The sequence below is a fragment of the Saimiri boliviensis genome, chromosome 19, assembly GCF_048565385.1.
Source record: "Saimiri boliviensis isolate mSaiBol1 chromosome 19, mSaiBol1.pri, whole genome shotgun sequence".
In the NCBI taxonomy this organism is placed as follows: domain Eukaryota; kingdom Metazoa; phylum Chordata; class Mammalia; order Primates; family Cebidae; genus Saimiri; species Saimiri boliviensis.
Window position 1 is genome coordinate 34,530,444 of NC_133467.1, and position 15,066 is coordinate 34,545,509.

A 15,066-nucleotide genomic window follows, 5' to 3' on the forward strand; every position below is an offset into this window, starting at 1 on the left:
GAGGTAGAGGAGCTGTCTAGAACTTTGTCAAGTCTCTTTCCCACCGAGGATCTTCCTGTAGACAAAGAAGCTTCCCCTCCACTGTCCCATCTCCCCCTCTCCCTACAGATCCCTCCTTGGAACCTTCCTGGGTTCCAAGTGAGACCAGTGATCTGCCAACTGATCTGTCCCAAAGAGCTGACGGTTGCAGGGCACCCTGTCCCTTCATTGGCACTTAGTCAGTTCCCAGACTCCTCACTAGCCCACCTCAACCATCTCTGCAGGGCCTGGGGCTGTTATTGCGACTTTTAGGTCTGATCATGGCTGTTTACCATGCTTTCTTTCCTGTCTTTCTCCCCTCCCTGCTGCTCTCCAACTCATTCTGGATGGGACTGATTTTCCCTCCCTCATCTCAAGGGCCCTCTAAACCTTGCAGTTTGGACCCATGACATCCTCTTACTTTCTGTGTGGAGTGAAGTGGAGGGTCCCATCCGTCAGTCCATCCGTCCGTCTGGGAGGGAGCTGCCCAGCTACCTGCTGGCTCTGCAAGTATTTCTCTCTGTCTCCCTCCCTTTACCTGTGTCTCAAAACCTGTCTGACCAGAGCAGGTGGGGCCCGGATTAAAGGGGCAGGCCCCGCCCTGCTGAATCTGCCGACAAAAAAAGCATTGGAGGAGGATGTCATCCTTTCTGAAAGCTGGGATGCACCTGGGCAAAGGGGTAAGTTCACATTCTAGGCACCTGCAATGTGTAAGAGCTCCCAGCTCAGGAAAGCAGAGGGGGAAAGTGAATTTGTGCACCAAAGGGTGCTCGGACTAGGCTGGGATACCCAGAAAGGAGATGGAATTTGTACACTTATTCATTCAGTAAATATTTACTGAACACCAATTATTAGCTAAGCACTATTCTAGGCAGACACAGAAGAACAGAACAAGATGACAGTCAAGGTCTCTGCCCTTGAGAAGCTTATATTCTATTAGGGTAACATAATGATGATAGCTAGCAACTAAATCAATTAGACAATTTCAACAGGAAAGACCTCTTTAGTAAGGTAATGTTTGAGCTGAAATCTGACGGGAAATCAGGAGTATGAGTGGTACAGGCAGAGGAACAGCAAGTGAAAGACCAATGGGTGGCAAAGACTTAGGCTGTTTCAGGAACAGAAAGAAGGCAGGTGGCTGGAGCCAGGAGCATAGCGGAAGAAGGGCAATTTATGTTCTCAGTACACTGTGTACAGAGGAAAAAAAAAACCCCAAAAAACAAAAGCAAAAAACCCTTGCTATTTATTTTTTCGAGACAGAGTCTTACTCTGTCATGCAGGCTGGAGTGCAGTGGCACGATCTCCACTCACTGCAACCTTCGCATCTCTGGTTCAAGCGATTCTCCTGCCTCGGCCTCCCTAGTAGCTGGGACTACAGGTGGGTGCCACCACGCCCAGCTAATTTTTTTTAATTAGTATTTTTACTAGAGATGGGTTTTCACCATGTTGGCCGGGATAGTCTTGATTTCTTGACCTCATGATCTGCCCGCCTTGGCCTCCTAAAGTGCTGGGATTACAGGCGTGAGCCACTGGGCCTGGCCTAAAAAAAACCCCTTGCTTTTTAAACTTAGGTTTAAGCTAAAACAAGACAAAGCAGTCATGTTCCTAGCTGTGAGTCCACCTGCCCTGATTTCCAGCGTGAGGATCAGGAGATAGGAACGTGAGGGAGTAGCTTGTCATTCCTATGAGACCTTATCCCTAAAGTCATTTGAGCTTTGTGAGGGCAGAGATAGTGTCTAGCTTACTGACTTCTGTGTCCCTAGAATCCTGCACCGTGGCTGGAAGGCAGAAGTTCAATAAATGTTGCTGGTTGGTAAGGGACAGATACGTGCGGGGCGTGGTGAGCTTGCCTGTAGTCCCAGCTACTCGGGAGGCTGAGGTGGGAGGATCGCTTGAGCCCAGGAGTTCTGGGCTGTAGTGTACTATGACGATCAGGTGTCTGCACTAAGTTTGGCATCAATATGGTGACCTCCCAGGAGTGGGGCACCACCAGGTTGCCTAAGGAGGGGTGAATCGGCCCAGGTTGGAAACGGAGCAGGTCAAAACTCCCGTGCTGAGCAGTAGTGGGATCGCGCCTGTGAATAGCCACTGCACTCCAGCCTGGGCAACAAAGCGAGACCCCCCACTCTAAAAAAAAAAAAAAAAAAAAAAAAAAAAAGAGAGAGAGAGAGGCAAGTTGGAAATCTTATCTTTTTTTTTTTTTTGAGACGGAGTTTCGCTCTTGTTACCCAGGCTGGAGTGCAATGGCGCGATCTCGGCTCACCGCAACCTCTGCCTCCTGGGTTCAGGCAATTCTCCTGCCTCAGCCTCCTGAGTAGCTGGGATTATAGGCACGCGCCACCATGCCCAGCTAATTTTTTGTATTTTTAGTAGTGACGGGGTTTCACCATGTTGACCAGGTTGGTCTCGATCTCTTGACCTTGTGATCCACCCGCCTCGGCCTCCCAAAGTGCTGGGATTACAGGCTTGAGCCACCGCGCCCGGCCGGAAATCTTATCTTTTGGGAGGGGGAGCTGAAGGGCCGACACCCTTGTACAAGAGTCATTTCTTCCAGGGCTTTATTCCTGTGTGATGTTTGGCCCTTTCCAAGAAAACTCTCACATGCACTTTTCGTTTGTTTAAATTATGGGGGGAAAGGGAGAGCTGGAGTCACTCTTACCAGTAATCTGAAAGACGCTTGACTCAAACGGGGCTGGGGAAAAGGGGCAAAAGCATGGACCAAATCATCACTGTAGGACAAAGCAGTCCCGCTCCTAGCTGTGAGCTCACTTGCCCTGATACAGTTAAGCTTTGGCCACCTCACTGGGTAAACTGTCCGTTCTCTGATAGCTTTGCCAATAAAGTTTTTCGCAAGGGTTTGGAGAAGCCGGAAAGAGGCCATGCTGCCCAGAGTTAGTTCTGGCAACTTCCCGGGAGGGAAAACGAGTTTCGCGAGATTTGGTAGCAGCAGGCCACTGGTCCGCAAGTGTGCGACTGCCATCGCGAGATTTGGCAGGAGGAGGAGGAGCTGTCGCGGGCAGCCGCCTCACAGCGATGGCGGCCGAGCAGGGCCGGCGGCGGCGGCGGCTGCGGCTACGGCCGGAGACGGCAGTGGTGGCGGTAGTGGTGGGTGGCGGGGGCCTGTGACCGGGAGCTGCCCCCGGACCCGGGCATCATGAGCCAAGGCCCCCCCACAGGGGAGAGCAGCGAGCCCGAAGCAAAAGTCCTCCACACTAAGCGGCTTTACCGGTGAGAGGGGCTAGGGCGTGAGAGCAGCCGCCGAGGAAAGTGGGGGGACGGCGAAGGGCGGGGCCTCCCCAGCGGGCGGGGCCCGGTGCCGGGGTGAGGTGCGGGCGGGGAAGGAGGATGCAATTTGGGAGGCGGAGCGGGGTCCCGTAGTTAACTCGGGATGGAACTGAAAGGAGGAATTGAGTGGGTGGGAGGTTTGGAGGGAAGCACGTGGAGGAATCCCCTCCACAGTGTGCTTGGTCGGGACGAGCCCCAAGCTTTGTGGAGTTGGGGTAGTAGGGTGGGAATTGAAGGCTAGAAGGGTTGGGTAGGTAAAGGTGGGGTCACAGGTGGAGAGAAACCCGGAAGGGAACGGTGCTTGGATTCCTGTGAGATTTACAGGGAAGAGGCCTGGACTGAAGTCCATAGAGCGAGGCTCAGGTCCTTTCTTTGCCACTTTCTCACCGTGTGACCTTGGGCCTCAGTTTCCTTATCCTTAAAAAGGAGATATTTGAATTGGATATGCTCTGAAGTCCCATACACCTCTAATTTTGAGGAGTCTGAATGAGAATGGCTTGGCCTGGAAGGGCCACGAACGACTTTATCTCCAGAGCGTTCTTGGGACTTGGGAGGCAATTCGGGGCACCTGGGGACTCCTGAGTCTTGCCTTCCTTCCAGCCTCATGACTGTAGTCTCTTGCCAGGCAACTTGCGTTCCTGGTTTCTGATTTCCATAATGCCACCCACACTCCACAAGTCACATCTTCAGCCCTTCAGCCCTCTGTTGGGAACAAGCCAGAATGAGCTCTTCCCATCAAGGGTGGAGGAGTTGTTGCATAGGTGAACTAGAACATGGGCTCCACAGCTGCATCAAAATAGTATAAAGCCTGGAGACTGAGTTTTGTGTCTTCTGCTACATAGTGGGGTTTGGGGTTTTCATGTAGCTCAGGCTTTATAGAACACGGACGTTTGTATGAGAAGAAGATCCTCAGCCTTGGCCCCATCTTGGCAGTGAAAGAGTCAAAAGCATGTTGTCTTTTCCTCTTTGAGTAGGCATCCTGCCTTCTCTGGCTTTGTAAGCCAGAGGCAGAGGGGAGTACAGGCTGCTCCAAAAATAGAAAAATGATTCAATCTATCGGCCCCTGGGCTTCCACTGTGGGCTGCCCCTAGCAGTCCCCAGGGGGGTGAGGAGTTGGCTGAGGGTGGCACGTGTGCCTCATCATGCTGCCCAGTGTCAATGTCAGACAGAGCGTGGGCCGTGTCTGCAATATTCCTTGTCTCCAGCGTTTGGGGATGGCTCTGGTCATCCTTCCAGTTGTGTAGTTCCTTCTTAAACCACTACATTCACAGGACTGAACTAAGCTGATATATTTGCGTGTGTGGCTTACCTGTGTGCACGTGGGTATTTGCCTGTAAGTGTGGTGTTGGCTTTGAGCAGGGTAGAATTTGAGGCAGCCAGTCACTGTTTTTATAATTTATTATAGCAGTGGTGATCAGTGGATGGAACTAGGAGGAAAGTCTGGTTTCTCTGCTCAAGATAAATGTGTTGTTGGACTGTGGACTTGTCACCCTGAGCTGCAGAAATTTGGGGAACTCCCACACCCAGCTGTTTACGGATATGAAATTCTGAAATATTTTAAGTCAGAAGAAAGGGCAGCAGGAGAAAGGAGCTTGGAAAGGACACAAGCACCAATTGATTAATTAGACTAATTCATTAGTTATTTGTTTTTGTTTTTTTTTGAGACGGAGTTTCGCTCTTGTTGCCCAGGCTGGAGTGCAATGGCGCGATCTCGGCTCACCACAACCTCCGCCTCCTAGGGTTCAGGCAGTTCTCCTGCCTCAGCCTCCTGAGTAGCTGGGATTACAGGCACGCGCCACCATGCCCAGCTAATGATTTGTATTTTTTTTAGTAGAGACGGGGTTTCACCGTGTTGACCAGGATGGTCTCGATCTCTTGACCTTGTGATCCACCCGCCTCGGCCTCCCAAAGTGCTGGGATTACAGGCGTGAGCCACCGCGTCCGGCCAAGTTATTTGTTTTTAAAAACATTTTTCTGGCTGGGCGCGGTGACTCACGCCTGTAATCCCAGCACTTTGGGAGGCCGAGGTGGGCAGATCACGAGGTCAGGAATAGGAGACCAGCTGGCCAACATGGTGAAACGCCGTCTCTACTAAAAGTACAAAAAATTAGCTGGGCATAGTGGTGGGTGCCTGTAATCCCCGTCTCCTCGGGAGGCTGAGGCAGGAGAATTGCTTGGACCTGGGAGGCAGGAGAATTGCTTGAACCTGGGAGGCAGGAGAATTGCTTGAACCTGGGAGTCAGAGATTGCAGTCAGCTGAGATCTTGCCACTGCACTCCACTCTGGGTGACACAGCAGGATTCCATCTCAAAAAAAAAAGAAATTTTTTTTTTCTTTTTGCTAGGCCTGGGAGTACAATAATGAATGAAACACAAGACTAGATTTTGTAGTTTTTGTTCTTTTTTTTTTTTTTTTTTGAGACGGAGTTTCGCTCTTGTTACCCAGGCTGGAGTGCAATGGCGCGATCTCGGCTCACCGCAACCTCCGCCTCCTGGGTTCAGGCAATTCTCCTGCCTCAGCCTCCTGAGTAGCTGGGATTATAGGCACGCACCACCATGCCCAGCTAATTTTTTGTATTTTTATTAGAGACGGGGTTTCACCATGTTGACCATGGTTGGTCTCGATCTCTCGACCTCGTGATCCACCCGCCTCGGCCTCCCAAAGTGCTGGGATTACAGGCTTGAGCCACCGCGCCCGGCCTGTAGTTTTTGTTCTAAGAGAGATTATAGTTTAGTGGAAGAGCTTATGATCTGATGGAAAATGAGGGAAAAACTACTGAGCCCTCTCATTTAAGCATTTGCAATGAGAACTTCTAGAGTGGTGGTTATTTACCTTCTTTTGGATTAAGGATATAAGGAGAGCTGTGGCGCTTGTCTATAAAAATATATACTCCCATTAGATTTTTCCATGGCACCAAAAATAAAAGCTGTGCCCTAGGGACTGAGCTGGTATAAAGTAAATCACTGGTACTGCCCCTGTCATCAAGGGCCAGGCTGGCCAAAAGGGCTTGGCATCCATCTTTAGGCTGTCCAGGTGTTTGGAGAAACATGATTACCTGTGAGAAGGCATTGATTACCATCCCACCCACTCTACTGGGTGCTGGCGGTCACTTCACCGTGTGTAGGGCAGCTTTTAGTAGTGTGCCTCCTGAGCCACTACCACCATAGGGTGCCAACTGTTGTGGCCCATTTTCCCTGGCCTGGGAGCACCTCTTGGTTTGTTTGGAAATCTTCACTCTGTTTTTGTTGCTTTTGTGTCCACAGTTGTGCCTGATTTGAATGTTCTTACAGCTGCTGCCTGATGTCCTCTGGGTTTTACCCTTGCAGATATGAGGCCTGCCTCCGGGACTTCTTGGCCACCCACAGTAGAGTTTCTGTGGCTTTTTCTTTGCTGTGATGACAGATTTAATTACCTCTTAGTGTCTGGAGTCTCCCTCTCAGCCTTGGAACAAGAAGAATGGAGACTAAGACCTGGGGTGATTACTATATACCAGGCACTGTTATGGGTGTATTATGTATTAGCTAATAATATTCCTGTTTTATGGTTGGATGAAGTGAGATATAAGGCATTTTGCCCAGGACCACATAGCTGGTAAGAAGTGGAGCTAAGATTTGAATCCATGCGGTCTGGTTTCATGCCTACACTCTTTTTTTTTTTTTTTAAGATGGAGTTTCACTATGTTGGCCAGGCTGGTCTGGAACTCCTGACCTCAAGTGATCCACCCACCTTGGCCTCCCAAAGTGCTAGGATTACAGGCATGAGCCACCACGCCTGACCTTATTCCTACACTCTTAACCACTATGTTTAATTCCTTCAGCAGAATCCAGGCTTACCAGAATCCTGTTTACAGCTAAGCAGCCTAGGGGTTCCCTCTACTTTCCCATACCCCATAATTCCGTAGCAGAATTTTATATTAGAAATGCCTTTCCTTTGTGTCAGGGATAATAAGGCCTTATAGAATAATAATTTATTCATTCCACCATTACTTATTGAATGTTTACCATATACCAGAGCTATATATAAATTATTTAATCCTCACAACTGTCCTCTGAAGTAGCTGCTGTTATTGTCTCCATTTTTATTGATGTGTTAACTAAGACTTTAAAAGGGTGGGTAACTTGCCCAAAGGCACAGAGTTAGACACAGCCAGGGTTCAAACCCTAGATTTTCTGCCTGGCATCACAGCCTGTGTTCTTTCCATTGGGAGAGCCTTCCTAACCAAAGAGTTTCTCTACTTTGAGACTGTTGACATTTTAGGTAGGGCAGTGCTTTATTGTGGTGGGCTGTCCTGTGCATTACAGGAGATTTAACAGCACCCACTAAGTGCCAGTAACAACTCTCTATCCCCCTAGTTGTGATGACTGAAAATGTTTCCACCATTGCCAGATGTCTCTGGTGGGTGGGGGCGGGGAGGGGCAGGGGTTACTGTATCAAGGTGGAGACTGTGTTCATCTTGTTTTGTATAGAGCTCAGCCTGCAGCCTTCTTTTTTCCTCGACCCTAATTCTTTAGCTTTTCCTCTAGAATCAGTGTCCCAGCGTTATCCTCCATGGACCATGCATATGACTCAGGGGTATTTGCCTGTATTTCCCTGCAGGGCTGTGGTGGAGGCTGTGCATCGACTTGACCTCATCCTTTGCAACAAAACCGCTTATCAAGAAGTATTCAAACCAGAAAACATTAGCCTGAGGAACAAGTAAGCTAGAGACTCTAAACTATAGATCCTTACTGTTTCCCTGCCTATTTCTACAAGAAACCTTTTCAGATATATAAGCACACACTCTGTTTTACCTCCTAACCTCATGATACCTTAATGGACTTTGAAGTCTCTGGCCTTCCTAAGAGAGGAGCTAGGATCCCTCACTCCATCTGCAGGTTTTATATCTAATAGATTGGTGCCATAAAGTAACACAGTCTCTACATCTAAAAAGTAGAGTAAAATAAAAAGAATCGCATTAAAGGCTGGGCACAGTGGCTCAAGCCTGTAACCCCAGCACCTTGGGAAACCAAGGTAGGAGGATCACTTGAGCCCAGGAGTTTGAGACCAGACCTGGCAACGTAACAAAACCCCATCTCCACAAAAAAATTAAAAAGCTGATTGTGGTGCCGCACACCTGTAATCCCAGCTGCTCAGTAGGCTGAGGTGGGAGGATCATTTGAGCCCAGAGGTTTAAGTTTACAGCGAACTGTGATCTTGCCACTGCCACTGCCACAGAGTGAGTGAGACCCGGTCTCAAAGACCCCAAAAAAATTGAGTCAAGGGAGGCAGCCATACTGCATAATGAAGGGAAAAAAAGGGGGAGAAAAAGGCAGAGAAAAAGGGAGCCAAGTGTGCAGAGGGAAGAAGTGAGGATTATGAAAATGTGAGTGCTTCGTGCTTCTATCTTGTGGGACTCCCACTGCCTTCCTACCTAGGCTGCTATTTTGCTGGGTCACACTGACCTGCATGTCTCTTGGGAAGGACACAGATTTGTTGGTGGGGGTATTGGCACATGACTCCTTTCCCTCAGTTCTTGTGTCCCCACTCCAAGGAATGGGCTGTCTTTTATGCTCCCCTGCACCCTCCCAGGCTGCGTGAGCTCTGCGTCAAGCTTATGTTCCTGCACCCAGTGGACTATGGGAGAAAGGCTGAGGAGCTGCTGTGGAGAAAGGTATACTATGAAGTTATCCAGCTTATCAAGACTAACAAAAAGGTAAGGGGAGGTCCTTATCTAAAGAGAGAAAGCCAGAGAAGGAAAAGACAGCTAGGAAAGTGGGCCCAGAACATGGTTGGAGGTAAGGGAGCCAAGACAACATGGCAGAAAGGAGGGAGAGAGTCAGATGTAATTAGGATTGGAGAAGGAGGGGAGTCTCGTCCCAGATGGGAAGACCAGAGAGTTAGAGCTAAGAATATGGGAGTAACTTGTGAGTGAGAGGAGATGTAGACAAAGTTCCGGAGCCAAGTGAGATGAACAGGATAGGGGAGGGTGAGTGGAACTCTTTGAGTTTATTGCTTAACCAGCCCCCTTCCCTTTCCCATTCTGTAGCACATCCACAGCCGGAGCACTTTGGAATGTGCCTACAGGACACACCTGGTTGCTGGTATTGGCTTCTACCAGCATCTCCTTCTCTATATCCAGTCCCACTACCAGCTGGAACTGCAGTGCTGCATCGACTGGACCCACGTCACTGACCCCCTCATAGGTCAGTGGAACCTGAAAGGTGGACTTGAGCAGGCTCTCATGCTTCTACCTCTGGCCTTATCCCCCAGGGTTCATGTAGTTTGTGACCCAGCCAGGCAGAGAGAGTCTAGCAGACCTACATACAAATAGTTTATAAAGTTTGGATTTATACAAACAGTCGTATGAGTTAGGGTAAAAATCTTAAGGAAAGAGAGAGGGCTGGGATTGTGAACAGGCAGAGGAAGGGACAGAAAGACCTAAAGTAGATCTGCCACTGGAAGGTGGTATTAATAACATTTCTTTTCTTCTCCCAGTTGAATTTGGCCAGCACCCTTTCTTTTGATTTTAAAGATTATTTCCCAATGTTTAATCAAAGTATTGAAATCTTTAGATATGTTGGGAAAATTATGGACAGTCTTTCAAGATAGTACAAATTCCTTTTCCACCAGCTGAGATACTGGCAGCTGTAATTTTATCCCCTTTTCTAGTTGTTAAGTTTTCTTTTCAGTTCAGCCACCCTTTAGAGCTCCTCCCCCAGCTCCTCCCCCTTCTCTCTCTCTCCCCTCCATCACCAGGACAGACATTGTGGGTCAGAGATGGAGGTTGTGTCCTTGTCACCACATGGAAGGATTCTGTGATCAGAATTAGAGCACCTGTGTTTTATGCACTTAAAAATATCTAGGCCAGGTGCAGTGGCTCCTGCCTATAATCCCAGTACTTTGGGAAGCCAAGGCGGGTGGATCACCTGAGGTAAGGAATTCGAGACCAGCCTAGCCAACATGGTGAAACCTTATCTCTCTTGAAAATATAAAACTGCCGGGCGCGGTGGCTCAAGCCTGTAATCCCAGCACTTTGGGAGGCCGAGGCGGGTGGATCACGAGGTCGAGAGATTGAGACCATCCTGGTCAACGTGGTGAAACCCCGTCTCTACTAAAAATACAAAAAAATTAGCTGGGCATGGTGGCACGTGCCTGTAATCCCAGCTACTCAGGAGGCTGAGGCAGGAGAATTGCCTGAACCCAGGAGGCGGAGGTTGCGGTGAGCCGAGATCGCGCCATTGCACTCCAGCCTGGGTAACAAGAGCGAAACTCCGTCTCAAAAAAAAAAAAAAAAAAAAAAAAAAAAAAAAAAAATACAAAAAATTAGCTGGGCGTGGTGGCGCGTGCCTGTAGTCCCAGCTACTCAGGAGGCTGAGGCAGGAGAATTGCTTGAACCCAGGAGGCGGAGGTTGCAGTGAGCCGAGATCGCGCCATTGCACTCCAGCCTGGGTAACAAGAGCAACACTCTGTCTCAAAAAAAAAAAAAAAAAAAAAAGATTACTTCAGGCCAGGCGCTGTGGCTCACGCCTGTAATCCCAGCTTTTAGCGAGGCAGAGGCGGGAGGATAGCTTGAGCCCAGGAGTTCGAGACCTGCCTAGGCAATATAGCAAGACCCGTTCTCCACAAAAAGGAAAAAAACAAAAAGACAAAAAAAAAAAGATTACTTCAGAGGGTTAGTTCCCCAACCCACTTTAGTTTTTCTCTTCAATGATTTCTCCATTCAGCCAACTGAGAGGCAGCTATAGAAAACATTAGGAATGGGGCTGGGCGTGGTGGCTCACACCTGTAATCCCAGCACTTTGGGAGGCCGAGGCGGGTGGATCACAAGGTCAAGAGATCGAGACCATCCTGGTCAACATGGTGAAACCCCGTCTCTACTAAAAATACAAAAAATTAGCTGGGCATTGTGGTGCGTGCCTGTAATCCCAGCTACTCAGGAGGCTGAGGCAGGAGAATTGCCTGAGCCCGTGAGGCGGAGGTTGCGGTGAGCCGAGATCGCGCCATTGCACTCCAGACTGGGCAACAAGAGCGAAACTCCAACTCATTAGGAATGGCTTTTCCAAATGGAAGCAATACACCCGAGAGGCAGTAAGTGGAATGGATAAGAGGACAGTCTCTAGAGCCTTTTGTATCCTCGCTCTGCTGCTTAGCAGCTGTTTGACTTTGATTTTCTCAACTGTAAAATGGGAGTAATAAGAGTAACCTTGGCCAGGTGCCGTTGCACTCCAGCCTGGGTAACAAGAGCGAAACTCCGCCTCAAAAAAAAAAAAAAAGACTAGCCAGACCAGCATGGTGAAACCATGTCTCTACTAAAGATGTAAAAATAAGCTGGGCGTGGTGGTGCTCCTGTAATCTTGGCCACTTGGGAGACTGAGGCAGGAGAATCGCATGAACCCAGGAGGCAGAGGTTACAGTGAGCCAAAACCGCACCATTGCACCCCATCCTGGGTGATAGAACAAGACTCCGTCTCAAAAAAACCTCATAGGGTTGCTGTGAGGATTAAGTTAATACTGTAGAATGCTACTCGGCACGGTGGTGGGTGCCTGTAGTCCCAGCTACTCAGGAGGCTGAGGTAGGAGAATTGCTTGAGCCCAGGAGTTCTGGGCTGTAGTGTACTATGACGATCGGGTGTCTGCACTAAGTTCGGCATCAATATGGTGACCTCCTGGGAGCGGGAAACCACCAGGTTGCCTAAGGAGGGGTGAACCAGCCCAGGTCAGAAATTGAGCAGGTCAAAACTCCTGTGCTGCTCAGTAGTGGGATCACACCTGTGAATCCCACTGCACTCCAGCCTGGGCAACATAGCGAGACCCCATCTCTTAAAAAAAAAAAAATACTGTAGAATGTTTAAATGAGTTTCTGGCACATGGGAAAACTGCCTCCCAAAGATCTTAAGCTCTCTGAAGCTACCAGGCAGTTTATTGGAAGGGAGAGGTGAGTGTTCAGGCATATTTGGCTTTGGCCAGCAGCCTCAGGCAAGAAGAGCATCTGCCTTGGCCTCATTCACATTTCTTTATTTTTGTTTTCCTTTTTAAAATGTTGTCGTTGTTTTTGCTTTTTTTTTTTTTTTTTTTTTTTTTTTTTTTTTTTTTTTTGAGACGGAGTTTCGCTCTTGTTGCCCAGGCTGGAGTGCAATGGCACAATCTCGGCTCACCACAACCTCCGCCTCCTGGATTCAGGCAATTCTCCTGCCTCAACCTCCTGAGTAGCTGGGATTACAGGCACGCGCCACCATGCCCAGCTAATTTTTTGTATTTTTAGTAGAGACACGGTTTTACCATGTTGACCAGGATGGTCTCAATCTCTTGACCTCGTGATCCACCTGCCTGGGCCTCCCAAAGTGCTGGGATTATAGGCGTGAGCCACTGCAGACGGAGTTTCGCTCTTGTTACCCAGGCTGGAGTGCAATGGCGCGATCTCGGCTCACCGCAACCTCCGCCTCCTGGGCTCAGGCAATTCTCCTGCCTCAGCCTCCTGAGTAGCTGGGATTACAGGTACGCACCACCACGCCCAGCTAGTTTTTTGTATTTTTAGTAGAGACAGGGTTTCACCATGTTGACCAGGATGGTCTCGATCTCTCGACCTCGTGATCCACCCGCCTCGGCCTCCCAAAGTGCTGAGATTACAGGCTTGAGCCACCGTGCCCAGGTGCCTTTTTTTTTTTTTTTTAATTGGCCTCATTCACATTTCATTCTTGGGCAGATTAGTTTCCCATATTTACCCAAAACCTTTTACCTTTATGTACATAACTTCTACCCAAGACACTCATGACCCTCTTCATACTTGAGGCTCATCTCTTCCTCCTTTCTGGAAGCCTTCCTGTGATGAGCTTCCCTCAAGGTGCCATCCTAGGTTAAGGGCCCTCTTCTGGTTCCTTCCTGTCTTATGAATGAATCTGCCTATAAGCCTCTGTGTCCCTGCGAATGCCCACCTGTGCTCCTCTGTGTCTCTCCATGTGTCCTGGATGAGTGTCTCTCTGTCCTGGAAGACTCAATCCAAGACTGACCTTAGATTCTTAGTCTCTTTTCTACACATTGGAGAGAGATTTCCCCATAGGTTCGGGGAGGCAGAAGGATGACTCATAAATCTCTTTTTCTTTGTCTCAGGATGCAAGAAGCCAGTGTCTGCCTCAGGGAAGGAGATGGATTGGGCACAGATGGCATGCCACCGATGTCTAGTGTACCTGGGGGATTTGTGTAAGAATTTGCACCTTTCATTTTCTCTGTTTTGGGTTACAGGACAGTCCTAAGCTGCTTCAGTTGTTGCTAACACCCATTACATGGTTGGAGAGCAGGAGGGTAATTTGGCCTCTTAACCTTTTCCCTCTCATCTGTTTCAGTGATTCCTTCTTTTCACTGCCCTTCCATGAGTCAGAGAGGATCAGTGAATACAGGAAAGAGAGAATTGTCTGAGCTTTGAGCAAATCAAGATAATAATTCTGTTTCAGTAGTGGGTTGAGAAGATTTTAATTGGATTTTTTTTTTTTTTTTTTTAGTGTTTCTTTTATCTTTATTGACTCCTACATGAATAGAAACTTCGGCACAGGGATTGTAATTAGACATCAAGGAGGACTTATCTCCCTAACAGATGTTTCTAAGGATGGAAAAGTACTCTCTTGCTTTGTGGTCCCTGGGGCCTCTTGTTCCTGATAGACAGTGGTTCCTCATTAGGCTGCTGGTGTGTGGCTGTTGGGTGCATTATCTCTTACTGACCTGAGTCTCCTATCCCTGCCCCCAGCCCACTCCTGGACCCCTCATTGAACAATGAGAGTCAGCAGTTTCATAGTTGATGGACCAGAGTATCATTAGTAATGTGTTCTCTGTAGAATTGAGCAATTGCATTTCAGAACTAAATATCAGAGGTCTTTGCAAGCATTTATGTGTGCTGCAGCTCCCCTTCATTGTGAAGAGATTGTCAAGCAGAGCCTGTTCAGGCAGGGCATGGTGGCACGCATCTGTAGTCCTAGCTACTTGGGAGGCTGAGGCGGGAGATAATTTGAACCCAGGAGTTTGAGATCAGCCTGAGTAATAGCAAGACCCTGTCTCTTAAAAAAAAAAAAAAAAAAAAAAAGAGAGAGAAAACAAAAAAGAGCTTTTTTACTTCACAAACGCTAAATATTCTTTACATTTTGAACCTGCCAGCAAGGAAGAGAGAGTTGAACAATTTGCCCATAGTCATGCAGATTTAGGACTATGCCAGAGACCCTAGCAGCTTGTGTCCTAGCTCAGGTACCTTCCTTCTAAGCTCTTGTGACAGCTCCTCAGAGTGGACTCCCAGAAATGGGGGAGGGTTTTCTGTAACTTAGAATCGTCGATTTTCCCTTCCTTTTCTCTCTTGTGCAGCACGATACCAGAATGAATTAGCTGGTGTAGATACCGAGCTGCTAGCCGAGAGATTTTACTACCAAGCCCTGTCAGTAGCTCCTCAGATTGGTAAGTTGTCCCCAACTTGGGCCTCCCAATCCAGTAGGATTTTCCTAGGGAAGATGATGATATTATTGAGATGGCAGGCAGTTCATTGTCATTTTCCCCAGCTCCTCTTCATTCTCAGCTCTCTCATACTTTGTTTATACTTTTTCCCTCTTGTAACACACTCAGAAAATGATGGAAGGAAAAGATGAATGGGAAGGTCTTGAACTAAGAAGGAGTGAGGCAGAATAGAAGGAAAAGAGAAGATGGCTTTCCCATCCCTGAGGTCTCTTGTAGAAAGAGGAGCACAATGAGATAAAGGATAGGACTCTATTATATAGAGAGATGGGGATATGCCTGTAGGAATGAGCACTC

General features: G+C 48.4%; 1 protein-coding gene across 2 annotated transcripts in view; it reads left to right on the forward strand.

Annotated features, from left to right (window-relative positions):
• Positions 1-610: 610 nt before the first annotated feature.
• Positions 611-15,066, forward strand: part of SMG5 (SMG5 nonsense mediated mRNA decay factor) — a 38,992-nt gene continuing 24,536 nt past the window's right edge. Inside the window, exons 1-6 of one of the 2 annotated variants that reach the window (XM_010348455.3) lie at positions 611-698; positions 7,900-7,998; positions 8,872-8,995; positions 9,329-9,485; positions 13,390-13,479; positions 14,626-14,715. In XM_010348455.3, the coding sequence (XP_010346757.1) occupies positions 8,897-8,995; positions 9,329-9,485; positions 13,390-13,479; positions 14,626-14,715 (436 nt within the window). In that variant the 5' untranslated portion in view covers positions 611-698; positions 7,900-7,998; positions 8,872-8,896. Of the gene's footprint in view, positions 699-2,511; positions 3,247-7,899; positions 7,999-8,871; positions 8,996-9,328; positions 9,486-13,389; positions 13,480-14,625; positions 14,716-15,066 lie in introns of those variants that run through there. The other variant, XM_003937829.4, reaches the window with a different exon arrangement.